The sequence below is a fragment of the Mustela lutreola genome, chromosome 16 (genome assembly GCF_030435805.1).
Source record: "Mustela lutreola isolate mMusLut2 chromosome 16, mMusLut2.pri, whole genome shotgun sequence".
Lineage (NCBI taxonomy): Eukaryota > Metazoa > Chordata > Mammalia > Carnivora > Mustelidae > Mustela > Mustela lutreola.
This window is the reverse complement of record NC_081305.1, coordinates 17,642,373-17,660,774: the sequence shown is the minus strand read 5'-3', so window position 1 is coordinate 17,660,774 and position 18,402 is coordinate 17,642,373. Positions and strand designations below refer to the sequence as shown.

The following is an 18,402-nucleotide window of genomic DNA, read 5'->3' as shown; positions in this document are numbered from 1 at the left end:
CCCTGCTGATCAGGGAGTCCAATGCTGGACTCAATCCCAGGACCCCGGGGTCATGACCTGAACCAAAGGCAGACACTTAACTGACTGAGCGACCCAGGCACCCCAGACTGAACCTTTTTTAATAATTGGAAAGATTTGGGCGCCTGGGTGGCTCAGTGGGTTAAGCCGCTGCCTTCGGCTCAGGTCATGATCTCAGGGTCCTGGGATCGAGTCCTGCATCAGGCTCTCTGCTCAGCAGGGAGCCTGCTTCCCTCTCTCTCTCTCTGCCTGCCTCTCCATCTACTTGTGATTTCTTTCTGTCAAATAAATAAATAAAATCTTTAAAAAAAAATAAAATAATTGGAAAGATTTTATGGTTTTCCTGAGAAATTGATGTACATCACTCTGTAAGTTCAAGGCATACAAGCATGATGATTTGATTTACATATATTGTGAAGTGGTTACTACAGTAAGCTTACCTGTATTCTGTATCCCTCATCTCGTATGGATACAATAAAATGAAAATTAAAAAAACTCTTCTGAAACTAATGTCACATTGTGGGTCAACTGTACTTTAAGGATAAAAACAAAACTAAATGTGATGAGAACTCTTAGGATTTACACTTTTTTTTTTTTTTAAGATTTGCTTGTTTATTTGTTTATTCATTTGAGACACGGAGAAAGAGAATAAGCAGGGGAGAGAAGCAGGGGGAGAGGGAGAAGCAGACACCTCGCTGAGCCAGGAGCCCAATGTGGAGCTCGATCCCAGGACCCTGAGATCATGAGCTGAGCTGAAGGCAGATGCTTAAGCATCTGAGCCACTGAAGTGCCCCCAGATCTACTCTCTTAACAGCTTTCCCAGGTATCATACAGCAGTGTTAGCTGCAGGCATTATGTCGTACATTGTATGTTCATACCTTTTGACCACCTTCTCCAGCTCCCGCTCCCAACACCTCTGGTAACCATAAATCTGATTTCTTTTTCCAGTTTCTTTCCTTTTTATTAGATTCCTCATATAAGTGAGATCATACCGTATTTGTTTTTCTTTGGCTTATTTTTTTAAAAAAGATTTTATTTATTTATTTGACAGAGATCACAAGTAGGCAGAGAGGCAGGCAGAGAGAGAGGGGGAAGCAGGCTCCCTGCTGAGCAGAGAGCCCAATTTCGGGGCTGGATCCCAGGACCCTGGGATCATGACCTGAGCTGAAGGCAGAGGCTTTAACCCACTGAGCCACCCAGGCGCCCCAACTCTCTGGCTTATTTTATTTAGCATAACACTTCAAGGTCCATCCGTGTTTCTTGCAAATGGTAGGATTTCCTCATTTCTTATGGCTGAATGACAGAGTCTTTTGAAAACACATATTCCTAAGCCCTGCTCACTTAGGGACCCATTTAGGAAGTACAGGGTGGAATCTAAGGTTCTGTATTTCTTAGGCTGTCCAGAAGATTCTGATGTTTACCTGGCAAAGGATTACTGTGTTCTACGTAGGTGTGCATGAAGATCCACTCATTCGTCCACTTACCAAACATATGCACACCATGGTGTACCAGGCAAGGGGCTTCTGGTGCGGGGGTGCTAGTGTAGGGAAGGAAGGACACATACATGTACATAGACTTGTCCATGCCATGGTGATGCACAGGTCTGTAGCACGGTTAAGTAGTATGAGCATTGTGGTTGTTTTTCCAGAATAGTTTGTGTTTTCCTCACTGCAGATCCTCAGCACTCTTGTCAAAGGGACACGCAGACCTGTGACCTGCAAGATTCGCATCCTGCCATCGGTAAGGATGGTGTTTTACTTTTCAAGGTCCATTTTCTCTCAATGTGTTGATTTGGGGGGTGGTGAATGATTCTCCAGGAGCTGAATTAGGATGGAGGAGGGGTTGGTGAACCCACTTTTTTGAGCTGGCAGCTAGCTGTTCCCTCTGTAGCTTCAGTAATCACCCTGGGCTGTCCTCTTCCTCAGCTGGAAGATACCTTGAGCCTTGTGAAGCGGATAGAGAGGACTGGCATCGCTGCTGTCACAGTTCACGGAAGGTGAGTGGTTGTATATCTAGTGACTGACTTGAGGGAGGTTCTCAGCCATCCTTTTTTTTTTTTTTTAATATTATTTATTTGAAAGACACAGAGAGATAGCAAGAGAGAGCACGAGTGGGGGGTGGAGGGCAGAGGGAGTGGGAGAGGAAGAAGCAAGACTTACTGCTGAGCAGGGAGCCCAACTCAGGGCTCTGTCCTAGGGCCCTGGGATCACAACCTGAAGGCAGATGTTTAATGGACTGAGCCACCTATGCGCCCTCGTCCTCAGCCATCTTAACAATGCTTCTCCAGACCCCAGGGGACAGTGAACTTTTCTTGTACACATGCAGCCTACCTCTGCCTAGCTCTTTAACATCCTATAAGTCCTGAGGGCAGTCAAACCCTTTATAGGCTGGCATTCTTCTTTGTTTCATTCACTGAACACCTCCTGGTGGTAGACATTGCACTGAGTTTAAAGACGGAAGAAGAGGAAGACTGAGTTTAAAGATTCTAGGGGAAGAAGAAACGCCCATACCCTCAGGATGTGTAAATGGTAGAGATTGAGTGATAGGTTCAGAATTGTACCATGCAGCCAGGAAGTGGTGGAATTAGAACTCTGACTCTGAATCTCATTTTCTTTCCACTACGTTGGGTCATGGCTTCTCCCTTGAATGATCCCAGGCAGATGGCTGTTTTTTTAAAGGCACTGTCTCTTTTGTCTGCCCTCTTTGGACTGCCAGCTGTCACAATGACTACTTGAAACAGCCCTTGTATCTGTAGCTAATGTGCTGTCTTCTGGGAGCTGACGTGTTGCTGACAGATGCTTTTGGCTTCCCAGGCAGTTTTGCTCCCTGTGTCTACCATGTGCTTTTGTACATCCCAGGTAAACAGACTTTGGCCAGAGTGACCCACCTTCTCTGAATGTTACTCCTTTTGGATTCAGGGGTCTTGTTGGAACAGCCCACTGCTTGCTGGTTGTTTCTATTCCAGCATTTCAGACGAGTAGAACCCATAACTCCCAACAGGGAAAAGAGAAAAGCAGAGTTCTGTGGGTTGAAGCCAGTAGGGGGCGGTGAAAGGCCATACATTCGTACACACATGTCCCTACTTGCCACAGCAGGCTCTAGGCTCAGGCTGCCTGGTTTGGTCTCCTGGCTCTGCTGCTTGTTGGCTGTGTATCCTTGTACAAATCACTTAACCTCTCTGAGTACCACGTTCCTCATTTGGAAATTAAAATAATTTCTGTTTTATAGGGTTGTCTTGAGGCTTTTATGAGATCATGAATATATAGCCTTGGCACGGTGCCTGGCGTATGGTATTCTCTGAATAAATATAGCTATTTCTTTTTGCCAGTAGTTGGAAACACCAGGAAGACAGATTTGGGTGCGTTTCAAGAAGGGCTTTAAGGCCATCAAAGCTGTTGAGGATGGACTAGACTGGCTGCGGGGCTTGTGGGGAGGTGGAGGTAGAAGATGGGTTGACAGGCCTTCTGAGGTCCTGTGGCCCCTGACCCTTCTGTTGAAAAGGGATGGGCCCAGGCAAGACCTGAGCAAGAGCTGTCTGGTCACCCATCTCTTTTGCTTGTTCCTGAGCACAACTTAGATCAGAGCTCACTTCAGTATCCCTAAGACTGACTCATACACAAGAACTTCTTGCAGTTAACCTTGGAAAGAGGGGCCCCAGGCTGCGGTCCTTCCTTGCTGGGGCTCGTTGTGACAGCTATGATCTGAGGCCTGTCCTGGTTGCTGGTTCTACCCTGTGCCAGGTACCTTTCCCCAGGATCAGCTGCCCAACTTGGCCTCAGCATAGACAGCTGTGTGGGAGTGGCCAGTCTGAGGGCAGCAGCTGTTCCCAGTCTCATAGGGAGGGCAGGGCCGGGACAGTAGAGGCAGCATTCTTATAGCACTGTTCCTCATCTCTGGCAGAGGTGAGGGGAAGCCAGGGAAAGGCAGTGTGACCTTGGGAGCCAGGCCACCTCTGCAGCCATGCCTCACCTGCAGGCCTGTAAGGCTGGACTTGCCTTCTCAGCAGGGGCTAATGCTGCTCCCGCAGAGGTCATGGAGAGACGTCCTCTGCAGTCCAGAACCCTGTTCTTCATGGCCATGTGTCCTTCCTGAGGTTCAGCAGGGAGGACAGTAGGGTTTGACTAAGGTAAACTGTTTGAACCATGACATGGCCTCAGCCCTTGGCCCCATCTTTTTTCTTTATTTCCAAGGAAGCGGGAGGAACGACCTCAGCACCCTGTCAGCTGTGAAGCCATCAGAGCCATTGCTGAAGCCCTCTCCATTCCTGTCATAGCCAAGTAAGCCTCTCTTCTTCATCATTTACTGTTTTATGCTCCACCTCACTCTGGGGGATTTGAGCTGACATAGAAAAAGTGGATGGAGATAGTATTAAAAAATGATCTGAGGGAAAAGGAAAAAAGGTGGGGCAAAAAATGAGGTTGGGCATGAGGTTGAAAAGTCTGTATCATGTCCCCTGGCCTCTAGTGAGTGGCTGATGTAGGTGTGCAGCAGGCAGGGCGCCTCGCGTTCTGATAAAGGGGTTGAGATAAGGGAGTGTTCAAGGGACTGGGAGAGCGAGAAGGCGGCCCCTGCAGCAGGCCCCAGGCAAAGTGATGTCACACCCAGAGTTAGGTATGTAGGGTGTAGGGTGGGTAGTCCCAAGCCAGAGTGTACTGAGGTATGGTTAGGGGGCATAAGGCAGGTCACAGTCCAAAGCATGCTGGGCAGCTACAGGACCAGGAGCAGAGACATTTGTGAGGCACGAATGACCAGCTCGGAGGCTTAATAGTAAGATAGTGTCCAGTTGTCACTGGGGAGCTGGCTATGTGGGCCAGTTGGGATCCAGTGGAGCCTTGCACCTTAGGAGGGCACAGAGCCTGAGGACAGGATGGGAACAGAGAAGTTCCAAAGCCCTGAAGCCCTGACAAAAGGCACACCTGACTGGTGGGAAGGAGGGAGGGTGGGAGCTAAGGTTGGGGGTCTTAGCCAGGCCTGGTTGTCGCTAGGCCAAGGACTTGTAGGAGTGGCTTGGAGAGGGTAGGGCTACTCGAGAGCCTGGATCCTGCTGCTGCTGCTGCCACCCAAGGGTCTTCCCCACAATACATAAAATGCTGTCTCTGGATTGAGGCTGTCACTTCTAGTGGAACGGATGCAAACAGCGGTTTCCAAGGGGGCCCTTGGGGCCTCAGAGTGGCAGGAAGGGAAATTGCAACCAAACTGGGCCTCCTTCCTTCCTCTCGTAATCACCACCGCGTCTGTGGTTTTTGACCCAGCCATTAGTAGATGCATAGGTGCCCCCCAGACTGGGGGTTTTCCTGTGATCCCAGCATCTACTGACAGACCCGAGTCTTCAGATTGGGGATGGCTTTAGGATGAGGAGGCAGGAAGGTAAAATCTCTGGGAGACCTGTTACGTGTGAGGCCTGGTTCAGGCTGTTTCACTGCATTATTTGACGTGGAGTTCCTGACCCCGAAGTGGGGTGTGTGTTATGACCTCTGGTCTCCCGAAGTGCTGGTAGCTGAAGGATTGGCCAAATCCAAATAGTTAATCTCAGCAGCTCTGAGAATTGCCTTTTTCTGAAAATGCTAGTATAAGGATGGGGCCAGCCTCACTCTCCTGTTGCCTTTCAGTGGAGGATCTCACGACCACATCCAAAAGTATTTGGACATAGAGGACTTCCGACAAGCTACAGCAGCCTCTTCGGTGATGGTGGCCCGAGCTGCCATGTGGAACCCGTCCATCTTTCTCAAGGAGGGTCTGCGACCCCTGGAGGAGGTCATGCAGAAGTACATCCGATATGTACGTCTATGCGCTTTTTCAAAAGAAACATTTCTCACTGTCTGCCACATTCCTGCAAAAAGCGCCTTGGGTGAGCCCCCAGCCCCCAGCAGCCTTTTTGTGCCTCTCCTTTTCTTTTTAGCTCTTGTAATGTAGCATTAGGTCTCCCTGACTGCAGTGTAGAGACAGCGTGCTGGGGAGGCCTGCCCCTACCATCACCTCCTTCTGAAGCTTCCAGGCGTGGGGGTCATAGTAAGGATGCCTGGATTCTGGATGCTGCCAGGGTCCAAACATGTGATGTCTTTCCCTTTCTCTCTCATAACCCCCTGCCATACATGCACTCACAGTGACAGTGGTGTCGGTATCACTGAAGACAACCGTGCCAAACGGTTGGCGCCTAAGCAGCCACAGCCTGGAGGAGCCATGGTAGCTGTTGTTGAGGACAGATTATCTCTATAGAGACTTCTCTTTGGTCATAAGTCAGAATCACTTCTAAAACACTTTTTTTTTTTTTTTGCTAATTCCCAGAACCCTTTACCCTCTGATTTAGGGACTAGCCTAACTTTAACCTTTTCCTCTTACTGAGATCTCGATGGTAGTGGCAGAGGCATTTACCTCCAAAGGAATTTTTTGACCAGTTCACCTGCCCTGTCCCTTTGGCACAATCCTAGAATTCTGTGAGACTCTGAACATGTCTGCAGGCAGAGATAGTCAGTGGACTTCTAATTCTTCGGTGTGTTGGGCCTGAGCAGAGAGTCCAGCCCTCATCTTCTTCAATACTGGGGCTCACACCCTCTGGGAGGGTCAAGAGCATCTCAGATCCTCAGACTGCCCATACCCTCTTTAGGCCATGGCCATGCCTATGGCTGCTATGGCCACCATGGCCTATGGGTATCCCCAGGACTGTGCAAGTTGGCGATGGTAGGAGGCCCTGAGGCTTCTGTCCAGAGATAGGCAGTTTCTGTTCTAGAGCCTCTCCTGCTTGATGCTACAAGCCCTCATTCCCTGGGTTTCACATGTCCTGTTGGGCAGGTTGGTGACTACTGGGCTCTCCCATACTCTGGGCCAGCCAGAGACAAAGGGGGTGGGTTGCCTTAGCCCAGGCCACCTGTCTGGCTCTTGCAGCTGGCAGGCACGTCTGTAGCAGGGAAGATAAGCTCAGCACTGCTCCCTGTGAAAGGTGATGTTATCATTCCTACTCTGTGTCCTTTGGCAGCTCCTCAAGAGCTGTTGTCCTGGAGGAAAGGAGTGGCTTGCAAGCAAAGGCAGGGCTGCTTCTGGTCCAGCCAGGTGCCTTCTGTCCCTGACAAGCTGAATCAAGGCCTTGCCACTAGCTGGGGCTTGCCAGCAGATCTCTGCTTTGTCCTCTTCGTGTCATGCCGCCTTCCCAGGTGCTGAAGACATAGGCCTAGGTGGGGATATTAAAAGGATACAGAGGGTGAGGGCTGGGAGGGTGTTCTAGAGGGCCAGGGCATCTCTCACCCAGTGCTTTTCTATCTGCCCCAGCCAGGCAGGCTTCTAGTGTCCTGCTATGTACAGTCAGCTTGCCTCCCTGAGCCCGCATTTGTCAGGAGTAGTGGTGACAGCTGCCCCTCACGCTTGTGAGACTTGTGAAACTCAATGAGGGGACAGGTCACATGTGAACATGATTGGTAGAGGGTACTGTGCTTTCCCATGCAGGTGGGATGTTGGAGACAGGTTATTTAAGATGTGGGCAAGGAAGGTATCCACTGTGTATAGAAACAGAAGAATCTTGCCCCTATCCTGCCACACCAGAGTCTGACTTGCTCCCTGTCCTTGCCCTGGAAGAGCAGCAAGTCCTCTGTGGTAGTCTATGGTGGCTGAAGCAGGAGGCGCTCCCCACACTTCTGGACATCCTTTGGCCTGTCTGGTTGAGTGTGCTCCTAACCCTGGATCTCACCTGTGACTCTTGAGCTTTGTACTGCTCGCTGGAGGAGTAGATGGCCAGGATGGAGGTGGTTTTCCTTATGAGCTCACAGTGCCCCAGCTGCAGGCACACCTCTGCTGTCCCCTTGGAGCCCCTTTCTCTGCCATCAGGGCACAGCTTAGGCCTCAGAGCCTGCCTGGGCAGCAAGTGGGCTCATGCTGCTTCTTCCCTCAGGCCATACAGTATGAGAACCACTACACCAACACCAAGTACTGCTTGTGCCAGATGCTACGAGAACAGTTGGAGTCGCCCCAGGGAAGGTTGCTCCATGCTGCCCAGTCTTCCCAGGAAATTTGGTGAGAGGGGCAATGGCTGTCCGTCATTCCTTGCAGACATTGCCAGGCTTGACTATGAGCCCTAAACTGACTGTCGGGGACCAAGGATGCAGCTTCTGGAGGTGGATGTATAGGAGTGGGGCTGTGGTACAGTTTCTCCTCACAGAAGAGGAAACTTAACGAAGCATTGGAACTTTCCATCCCTGGACTGACCTCACAGCAGAATTTGGGGAAGTAGAATGCTGAGGATGGAGGAATATGGGGGCTGGGCTTGGGAATTCTGGAGGAAGGGGCTTTCATAGTAAAAGATCTGTCACACGCTAGACCCAATGGTCAGGAGATGGGGGTTGTAGAATTGAGCCCCTGGCCTGAGCCTGTGCCCTCAACCCATAACTGCAGTCTGGGAGGCTCCCCCTTGGTCCCCTGCATTTGGTGTAGATCCTCACAACCTGGCCTGGTACCTATTCCTCTGGCTCCCTGTCTGCTTGTCTGTTTTCCCAAGCTCCACATCTGTGCTCATGCTGGGTCTTCTGCCTGAACGCTCTTTCCTCCTCCCTCCTTAGAAACTTTCCTAAACCACACTTGTGCCCAGGCACCCATCCTCATGAATATGCTTTAGCCTTCAAGATGCTTGCTAGAAGGGGAAAGAGTTGTCAGAACTCTCTTCCCAAACCTGGGCTTGTGGTGTTGGTTCTGTTCCTACCCCACATAGCTTAACCAGCTTGACTCGGGTATCTTGTGAGTTTGAGAGAAAGAGTAGAACTCTGTAGTTCTGGGTGGTACCTCAGTTTAGGCTAGGCCTAACTGCTTGTGGCTCGGGCAGGAAGTGGGGAACCACTTAGTGGTCGTGGCCTCTGTCTCTTCCTCCCTTGGGCCCACATGAGGATGAGGCTGTGTATAATCCAGGCACTTGTTCAGTGTAGGTCAGTTCGCTCACTGCTGGCTGGGGACACTTGCCTGTGTTTTCTTCTTTGGAAGAGAGGCTGGGCTCAGTTGCTAGAGGTGACCTTTACAGCCTTTTCCACCCAGCCCAGCCTGCCCTCCAGTGTCCAGCCTCAGAGGCTCACACTCATTCTTTGCCAGTCAAGGCTGATCCCAGGGGTAGGTAGGGGAACCTCCTGATGGCTAGGTCTCAGTGGTGTTTTCGTGCGTGTGGGAGGGGGCAGGAGGGTGGGGTGGTCATTTCTCAGCGGTGAGACCCTGGGCTCTTGGAGTAGTTTCCTGGATGCTGGGTCCACTAAGGGGTTTGCTGTGCTCTGCTTGTCTTTCCACAGTGAGGCCTTTGGTCTTGGTGCCTTCTATGAGGAGATGACACGAGAGCTAAATGCCCGGCGGGCTGAACTCTTGGCCAGAACCCCAGAGGCTGCGGCAGAGCCAGCTGAAGACACCTCTGGTGTCATTAAGATGGCTGTCAAGTTTGACCGGTAGGTCTAGGTCTCCAGGTTGGCCTCTGCTTGGCCAGGGCCCATGGCCTCAGCTGGCTGATTGCTATACATGGTTAATGTCACGTTCAGGGACCACAGGTCTTCTTCGTTTGGATCCTTGTTCTCATTTTTCAGCATCCCAAAGAAGGCAGTTTGGGGAAGATGGTTCCTAAAGGGCAGGCAGCACTGTCAGGGGTGTTGTCCTAGGGTGACCAAACTTCTTTCCTTGAATCGCCTTGTCCCACAACTCAGGGGACATAATAAGGGTGGGTACTGAGCTAGATCCCAGACCACTGCTTGGCCACCTATGTTCCCAACCCCCACCCAATCCCTCTGGCTTGTGTTGTGGGGCAAACTGGATCTTCTTCTTCTTTTTTTAAAGTAAGCTCCACACTGGGCATGGAGCCCAGCGGGGTTCCTGAACTCATAACCCTGAGATCAAGACCTGAGCTGAGATCAACTGTTAGGGCACTTAATCAACTGAGTCACCCATTTTTGACTATTGAAAGTTGTTTTCCAGGCTAGAGTTCAGAGTGCTGGGAGTTCACTTTGTATCCTAGTTCCCCAAGCATGCTGAAGCCCATCTTCCCTTTAGGTAGAATCCAGACCCCACACCACTGGTGGGAGGACAGAAATGGGAGCTCAGGGGAATAAGTATAGGAATCCTAAGGCAGCAGCCTGGTGGTGATTGTGGGCAAGGCCTGACTCCTTCCCCTCCTTGCCCTAGGAGAGCATACTCACCCCAGATCACCCCCAAGATGTGCCTGCTAGAATGGTGCCGGAAGGAGAAGCTGGCGCAGCCTGTGTATGACACGGTGAGTTCTTGGCTGTGGCCTGCCCTGCATCCTGCTCTACAGTGCCTCCCACAGCCGGTGCCATTGCTCCCAGCATACCCATAGCTCGTACCCTGAATTCCAGACTGCTTGACTGAAGCCTGGCTTTGCCCTCCATGGACATGGCAGTGGTTGCTGGCAGCCCGACTGCTGATGTGATAGTCCCTTCCCTGTGACAGTGGGCTTATTGTCAAATTCTGACCACTTTCATAAAATTGAACTTGAGACCTACGTAAGGGGGCTGCTTGGGCCAGTCTCTGCCGGTGGTATTGCTTAGACCAGGGAGACTTCTCTGGAAAGGACCAGGTGGCTTACTTAGGAAGGATGCGTAAGGAGTGGTAAGACAGTCTTGCTTCACCTCCTTTGGTCCCCATGGCCATGCCTTATTTAGGCTGCTCTGTCTCTTTGGACTAGCCTTCTTACCTCTGATCTCCTTCCAGGACTTGTGTCCTCTCCCAGAGTGACTTTTCCAGAACAAATCTGCCCTCTGCCTTCCTGCTCAAGTCTCCTCTCCTCAGTGTCTTTGGGGTCAAGTCCTAGCACCTCAGCACAGAGCGCAAGGCTCCCCACATGCCTTTCTGCTTCCTGTCTCATCCACTCAGCTCTTTGTCCAACCATATCACCTGGTTGTTCTGCCAAGTGTACCTTCTCTGCCCCATCCTTGTCCCCTCTCACCCCTTTGCCATCTGGTGAATTTTTCCTCATTTTGTGTGACCTGGCCCATCCAGATGTCAGTAGGAGCAGGATCCAGAGTCACGCGCGCTAAGGGCTCTGATGGCCCTTGGCTTAGGTACGTGATTGACCTCCTGACACACTGGAGTGTCATTGTCTGTTTATGTATCTGCCTTTCTTCCTCGCCAGATGGACCAGGCACTTCTCCTGGGGAGGACCATGTGATACGGGTAGCCTTCATTTAACTTAGGTGGGAGGTATTTCCTTTTTTCTGTCTTCCACGTGATCCTAGCAGGTGAGCCCCAGGGCTCATTCCTCTTGCCCCCATGCAGCCATCCCTATTTCCTTTCCTCTCTTTGCACCAGGTTCAGCGCCCCCTGGATCGCCTTTTTTGCTCTGTCGTGACGGTTGCTGAGCAAAAGTACCAGTCTACCTTGTGGTGAGTTTCCTTATCAGTGGACATGGGGCTTGGGATGAAGGGCCTGAACCGAGCCTTGGCAGAAGAGGGTTTGGGGAGGATGGTGTACCTGGGCAGTGGACATCCCCGGGCAATGACCCCCTTCCTCAATCTTGTTAGAATCTTTGCCAAGGGTTTATAGAGTCAGGCCTCTCCAGCCTCTTGCCCTGCACCCAGCCTACCTACCTACGTGCCTTATTGTCCCATTGCCTCATCTGCCCAGGGACAAGTCTAAGAAATTGGCGGAGCAGGCTGCGGCCATCGTCTGTCTGCGGAGCCGGGGCCTCCCTGAGGGTCGCCTGGGCGAGGAGAGCCCTTCCTGGCACAAGCGCAAGCGGGAGGCCATTGACCAAGACCCTGAGGGTTCCAGAAATCAGGAGCACACGGTGCCTGGGGAGCTGTGCAAGAAGCTCTTTGTGGCCTTGGGAAGTGGTGAAGAGAGCCCCCTGGGAGGCTGGTGAGCACTGTCCCTACCTTGGTCACATGCTTCAGGAGCCTGGCCGTAAGATGTCTGTGGGTGCAGACCATGAACCAGATGCCATCGGACAATTCTCTGACTGTTCCTGGCAGGAGTTACGAGGTCCTGACCTGGGCTGTCAGCCTGGAGCACAGGCTAAAGGGTGCCTAGGGTGCACATCTCCCTTTGTGGGTCTGAGTAGCAAGGCCGAGTTCCCAGTGACCTCAGTATTTTCTTTGAAAACAGGAGCTTTTCAGGTGGTGTCTCCTCATCCTGACATTGGAACAGTGCAATAAAGATCTGCCCATCCTTCCCCGCAGCTGGCTGCTTTAGCCTTGGGCATCTTCACACACAGACACAGGGCCTGGCATAATTATTCTACTTCCATCCTCTCTGCGGAGTTGGAGTTCCCTAAAGCATATCCTTCTGGGTCTGCGTGGAAGTGGGGGACGGGGTATCATCTTGAATGCACACAGGACTTGGGATGAGCCAGGAAGGCCCAAGAAGCCCATTCTACTGATGGCAAACCTGAGGTACTACCCATCAATGAATTTTCATGATGAGATGTGCTATAAAATCTGGGGAACAATTAGGGTATCTGGTGCTCCCGGAAGGGACCAGCTCAGGTGAGTGTGGGGGGCCCTGGGTTTGACCCCCAGCTAGCTGGAGCCCAGACCTGATGAGGTCTCTGCTCCAGACAGGGGACACTGAGGACACACGATGCTGATGCCAGCAGTTTAGGGCCCTCACAATTGCCCACCCACGCCACTGCCTGTCACCAGCCCCCACTATCCCACTTGGGCCGGAAGGAAGTGGCAGATTATCTTTAATTTCCTCTTGGCAGTGAGAAGCAAACAAACGGCTACCACATCTCATGGGGCCTCCCCCTCTTACTGGGAGGGGCGTTCTGACCAAAGGTCCCTGCCCTGTACCACCCCCGCTTCCTCCACTGTAAACACACTACTTCTCCTCCCCTTTCCCAAGTTCTTTGGGGAGGGGCCCTCTAGGCCAAGGCTATGTTTCTCTCCTGTCCCTGGGGTCAGGCCCCTGTGCCAGGTTGCTGGCCCTGGTGGCCCGAATGAAAGATCAGGCATGTGAGGCCTCGGTCTCAGTCCCTGAACCGCCCTTCCCCTCACACTTGTTCTCCTGTATGCAGATAAGGCTACCGCACTACCAGCCGCCTACCGGAGCCCATTGCCGTCTGACCTTGGGAAAGTCACTTCTAGCTCTCTTTGGGCCTGAGGGCCCTCAGAGGAGAGGGAGATCAGCTGCTCTCTGCTTGCAGGAGGCTGGCTGGAGGATAAATAGGCCTGTGATTGGGGCACTGTGTGGCTAATGGGGTCACTTCACGCTGGGGCTGCCTTAGCTTCCTAGACTAGCACTCCAAGAGAAGGGACCCCACCTAGGAGACAGCTGAGGCTTGGTCCAGTCTCAGCATCAAGCTTTAGGCACAATTTCTGTCTGATTTTTCTCACAAAAAAACTAAGTTAAAATGCTCCTTTCCTTAGATCCCAACTGGAACAGGGCAGACAGGGTGGCCCTAGTGGACCCTGGGCATCCTGAGCTAGTCAGAGCTTGTGGAAGGACCCTGTGGTAGCCAAATACCAAGTCTTAAGATCCACTTCTCCTGTGGGGTTGGGCTTTACCGCCTTTTCTACCACCAGTGTACTTTCCCTGGGGAAGCCCCTTCTCTGGTGGGGTTAGGTTTATTTCTGGGCTTTGGGGAAGGAGAGGCAGGGTAAAGCTCAGCTGTTAAGAGGGTAGAAAAATAAAAAGAGAGGCTGGAATATGGGAAGTTAGAGGGCCGAGGAAAAGCACTGGGGAGAGGGTCATTCACAGGGGAGCAGGTGGAAAGGGGCTCATGTATATTTCATAACTAAGGATATCTGGCCAAGATCCCAGGTATATCCCAGGTATATGTTGGCCTTCAAATGGTCTCACATTAGCATACCTGAGTGAGACCTGCCCTGGTCTCAGAGTGACCTACACAAGTCTGGGACCAACTGGGAGGGCTCAGTCAGGTCTGAAAGCTCTTCTCATTGTTCTCATCATTCCCACCGTAAATTCAGGACACTTAGATGCCCAAAGCCCTCTATGGGCCGGTGTCTATAATACGTATTCATCCATTCCAGCCACCTAGACTGAAGACTTACTCATAGCTCATCACATTTTGGGGACACATGGTTTTGGGCATGAGAAGGAGGGATGACTAAAGCTGGAGGGGGTGTCACATCTTCCGAAGGCCACAGCAAGACTGGACTTCATGCACGGATGAGTGGGGAATCTTTTAACCCTGCACACTTAGTTCTTTCCAGCTGTCAGTTCTGCTCAGAACCCTTCTGTGGCTCTCCACTGCCCTCTGGATCAAGTCCAAACTCCTCAGGCTAGTGTCTGAGGACAAAGTGCTGACCCTGTCTTCTCAGCACTCTGTGCTGACCTCAGCATCCAACGTTCTTCAGTTGCAGTTGGCCGGTATTGCCTCTGCCCAGCTTGGGAGCTGCTCAAGGGCAGTTCTTGTGGCCGCTATGGCCAGCCTTGGTGTGGGTGTGGGGAGCAGGCACAAAAGAACAATCAGACAAGCTTGTTGAATGGGGTATGTGGCATGGAAAGAAAGAACTTTTCTAAACCCTGACTTTTCCTCCAAGGCTCCTATTTCCCCTAATGTGGAACAAAAAGTGCTGGGCTGGGCTAACCTAAGCTGTACCATCCCATGGCTCAGAGGCCACAGGAGAGCCTTCAACACTGGGGGCTCAGGACCAGGCCTATGAAAGTAATGGCTTCCCCTAAATCTCAGGCTTGACTCACATTCACACAGGAGGGAGAGGAGTATACAGAAACCCACATAGTCCTTGTCCATCAGTCTGGGGTCCTATTTACTGTGGTAGTCCCCTGGCCACCTGGTTGCACAGGGCTCTCAGAAGGCTGGAGGCAGGTCAGATGGCCTCCTGCCATTTACAAGAGCTTTTGAGCTGGCCTGAGGAAGAGCTGATAGGGGAGGTCCTGGCTGAGGAAAAGGGGTAGAGAGACTTCATGTACTGGTGTGTGTGAGTGGGGTGGGTCTGCGTTCCAGCCTGCAGGGCTCTTAGCCATTGCAGTCTTTCTGACAAAGATGATAACACTTTTCCTGCAGTCAGTGCCCACCGTGGCTCCAGTCCTTATCTAGGTTAGAGTTCTCAGTTTCTTCCAGACCAGAAACCTTCCTAAAATGTAATGCCTTCTGAGTGTTCTCCAGCTGCACAGTGGTTGGGATACACAGATGGATTGCACAGATGCATAGATGTATGCATTTGAAGAATGGGTGAATTTTTTAAGCCATCTCTAGCTTCTGTGTGTGGTCCCTTACCAGTGGTGGGACTGATAGCTCCAGAATCTCTCTCTTGCATTCCCCCTGGCCTGGCTAGTTGAGTCCCTGGTTTATGGGGCAGAGGGGATAGATAAAGGTCTGTTTTCTCAATCCAGATGACAACCTAGGGAGGTATTTTGGGGAACGGTCTAGGCAGGGGGACCACAACACATCCTGAAATTGCTCATTAGGATATTTAAACCACACAGTGCTGATTACTCCCTCTCTTTGACCCCTGTTATTTTCTTGTGTCCCTAACCTCCCCCTTTGCCAGAATTCTGAATATGTAAGTTGCTTTCAATCCTTTCATGGCTCCCTATTGGTCTCAGGATAAAGTCTAGATACTTTGCAGTGGACTGTAGCTCTCGGCCCATTCATCTGGTCTTACCTTCGGCTTCTGCTGAGTGCCAGTGCTTTTTGATTTCTAAGTTTTTTAAATCTGTTATCTGCCTGGATTATCTTCCTCACCTCTCAATCATCTTTCCAGTTCCTACTTAGTCCTTTGGAGGCCCTGCAACCTCAGGGGATTATGAACCTTCCTGGAGATCCTGGTACATCCCTAATTTCTTTGCACAGTAATTAATAGAATTGCTGGTCTCCTTTCCCCCAACCCCTGAAGGGAGACCAATTTATCTCTGCTTCCCTAGGTCCAGCTCAGGTATGTGTACAGAGCACGGGGCAGGAAAGATTTTCTAACCTCAGGGATGAACCTATCCAAGATGAGCATCTCATCTACTCTGGATGTTACCTGTCCTGACCTAAGGCCTAGTTAGGCCTACCCTAGGGCTCCCTAGTAGCTCGGGCTTTTGTCCATATTTTGAGACCTTTCTTTCTTTCTTTTTTTTTTTTTTTTTAAGATTTTATTTGTTTGACAGAGAGATCACAAGCAGGCAGAGAGGCAGGCAGAAAGAGGGGGAAGCAGGCTCCCCACCGAGCAGAGCAGAGAGCCCGTTTCGGGGCTGGATCCCAGGACCCTGAGATCATGACCCGAGCTGAAGGCAGAAGCTTTAACCCACTGAGCCACCCAGGCGCCCCATATTTTGAGACCTTTTTTTTTTTTTTTTTTAAGATTTTATTTATTTATTTGACAGAGAGAAATCACAAATAGATGGAGAGGCAGGCAGAGAGAGAGAGGGAAGCAGGCTCCCCGCCGAGCAGAGAGCCCGATGCGGGACTCGATCCCAGGACCCTGAGATCATGACCCGAGCTGAAGGCAGCAGCTTAACCCACTGAGCCACCCAGGCACCCCTTTTGAGACCTTTCTATAAAGCATTCCACTTTGTCTTCTTCACCTTATTGTGGGTGAGTGCCTGGGCCCTTGCACCTGCACCCAAGCCTCTGACACCTAGTGCCCTGGGTTTCTACAGCAACTTGCTTCTAGAGATACTGTGCCCTGGGGGGCCTGGAGCTAGGGAAGTAGGTCACTGCCACTTCTCCTAGCTCCCAGTCCACACGGTCTTGAAGGAGCCCTAAGTAAACAAGCGAGGATCAGCGTCCCTTGGCACGGCCTCCACCCCAGGCCCAGGAGGAGGCATCCTTGGTCTCACGGGGAGACAAGCCCGCTGGGGAGGGACCGAGAGCGAAAAACAGTTCTTCAGACACGGTGTCACTTCCTCTCCACTAACAACCACCCAGCTTGGGTAGTGGGTCCTCTCGCTTTCACGGATGTGCACCGGGATGCGGAGGTCACCGAGCCCGTGAGTGGTGCGAGTTCACCACCGGTTTTTTGGATCAATCGGCTTCAGCCACGGACCGACCTTGCCCGTGGGGCTTTGCCGAGGCCTCGAATGCGCCGGCTGTCCTCCAGAGAGCAGCTGCCAGCTGGTAGGGACAGACAAAGGCACTGCCACCCGGCGTGGGCCCCGCCCCGAAGGGGTGGGTCTGCATTGTTGAGGAGCTGAGACTCAGGACTCCTCCGGCAGCTGCGCAGGTTTCCTCCGACTCCGCCTCAACCTAGCTGAAGGCTCGGCCCAGCCCTGCCATCCCTAGACTCCACCATTAGGGTTGGGGTGGCAGGATGAGTGCGTGAGTGGCGTTCACGTAACCCTCTCGGGCCCTGACACCTTCTTGAAACCTAGCCATCAGAGCAACATTTCGGCCACCGATCACCAAACCCATAACCCCACTCGACGTGAGCTCTGCCCAATAAGGAAAGGGATCTTCGATTGGCGGGTGGATTGGATTGCACTCAAATCCAATTAGAGGGCCCTGGTTTAGAAGTTAAGGAGAGAATAGCGGCCGAACTACAACTCCCAGGAGGTAGTGGGGCTATCCTACGCTCCTTGTGCACGTGACTTCCTTCTCCCGGAGGGGGAATCACGCGGTAGGCCGGTGAGGGGGCGGAGCCTTTGGGCAGCTGTGGCGCCAGTGACCTATGGGCAGCAAGGTGTCTGGGCGCGCAGTAGGGGGCGGGGTTAGGCGTGCTACACTGCGCGGCAGCGCGCTGGCGGAGGCGGCTGTTGGGGGGCGGAGAATATCTGCTAAGGTGGCCGTGGCGGCGTAGGCACCAGCGACAGACTGTGGCGGTGGCTCCTGGTGCGGCTCGGCGCGCGGCCAGCTCTCGAGTTTGGAACGGAACGCTCGGTGTCACGGTCCCCGCCCGGAAACTTTGCCGCGGAACCGCGACCTCCTGGCCCGCGCGGCCCGGCATGAAGCGGCGCTGAAGAGCTGCCGCCTTCGCCGCCTCCGTCGCCGCCGCCGCCAGAGGAGGAGTCGCAAGCACCCTGGGCCACGCCGATGACTACTGCAAACTGTGGCGCCCACGACGAGCTCGACTTCAAACTCGTCTTTGGCGAGGACGGGGCGCCGGCGCCGCCGCCCTCGGGCTCGCGGCCTGCAGGTGGGTGCCGTGCCGGGCGGGACTGGAGAGCGAGCGTCCCTTCCTCTCTTGGTTCGCACGAGCTCGTCCCTTCCCTGTACCTTGGTTGTCCTGGGGTTAGTAACGCCGTGTGTGTATGTTTGTGTGTTTGTGCGTGCGGTGAGTGAAGAGCGGATTTAAGTTGCTGAAGAGGCATGTGGGTCGTAGCGACGTGGAAGTGGCCGCGGGCTTGGCTGGAGGCGAACTAGGGGGGAACTCGACTCCGGGACGCCTGTAGCCAGTGGACGCCTGCGGTTTGGAGGCCGAGGGTCCGGGCCGTTGCCCAAGTGGCGTCTGGTTGTCGCTCTTTTGCCAGCGTGGTGCAGAGAAAAAGCTGTCCCCGTGAAGTGTAAGCGCGCTT

The 18,402-nt window shown here is 52.5% G+C and overlaps 2 protein-coding genes across 11 annotated transcripts in view; both read left to right on the top strand.

Moving 5' to 3' along the window:
* DUS2 (dihydrouridine synthase 2) overlaps positions 1–12,160 on the top strand; it is a 49,650-nt gene extending 37,490 nt beyond the window's left edge. For all 8 annotated transcript variants that reach the window (XM_059151669.1, XM_059151663.1, XM_059151667.1 and 5 more), the window contains 9 exons: positions 1,693–1,758; positions 1,944–2,014; positions 4,209–4,295; positions 5,628–5,796; positions 7,898–8,019; positions 9,273–9,422; positions 10,150–10,237; positions 11,293–11,366; positions 11,608–12,160. In XM_059151669.1, the coding sequence (XP_059007652.1) occupies positions 1,693–1,758; positions 1,944–2,014; positions 4,209–4,295; positions 5,628–5,796; positions 7,898–8,019; positions 9,273–9,422; positions 10,150–10,237; positions 11,293–11,366; positions 11,608–11,845 (1,065 nt within the window). In that variant the 3' untranslated portion in view covers positions 11,846–12,160. The remainder of the gene's footprint in view (positions 1–1,692; positions 1,759–1,943; positions 2,015–4,208; positions 4,296–5,627; positions 5,797–7,897; positions 8,020–9,272; positions 9,423–10,149; positions 10,238–11,292; positions 11,367–11,607) is intronic.
* Positions 12,161–16,701: 4,541 nt separating this feature from the next.
* The window catches only part of NFATC3 (nuclear factor of activated T cells 3), a 135,044-nt gene continuing 133,343 nt past the window's right edge, over positions 16,702–18,402 (top strand). The window contains exon 1 of one of the 3 annotated variants that reach the window (XM_059153035.1): positions 16,702–18,023. In XM_059153035.1, the coding sequence (XP_059009018.1) occupies positions 17,921–18,023 (103 nt within the window). In that variant the 5' untranslated portion in view covers positions 16,702–17,920. The remainder of the gene's footprint in view (positions 18,024–18,402) is intronic. The other 2 variants (XM_059153037.1, XM_059153036.1) reach the window with 2 other exon arrangements.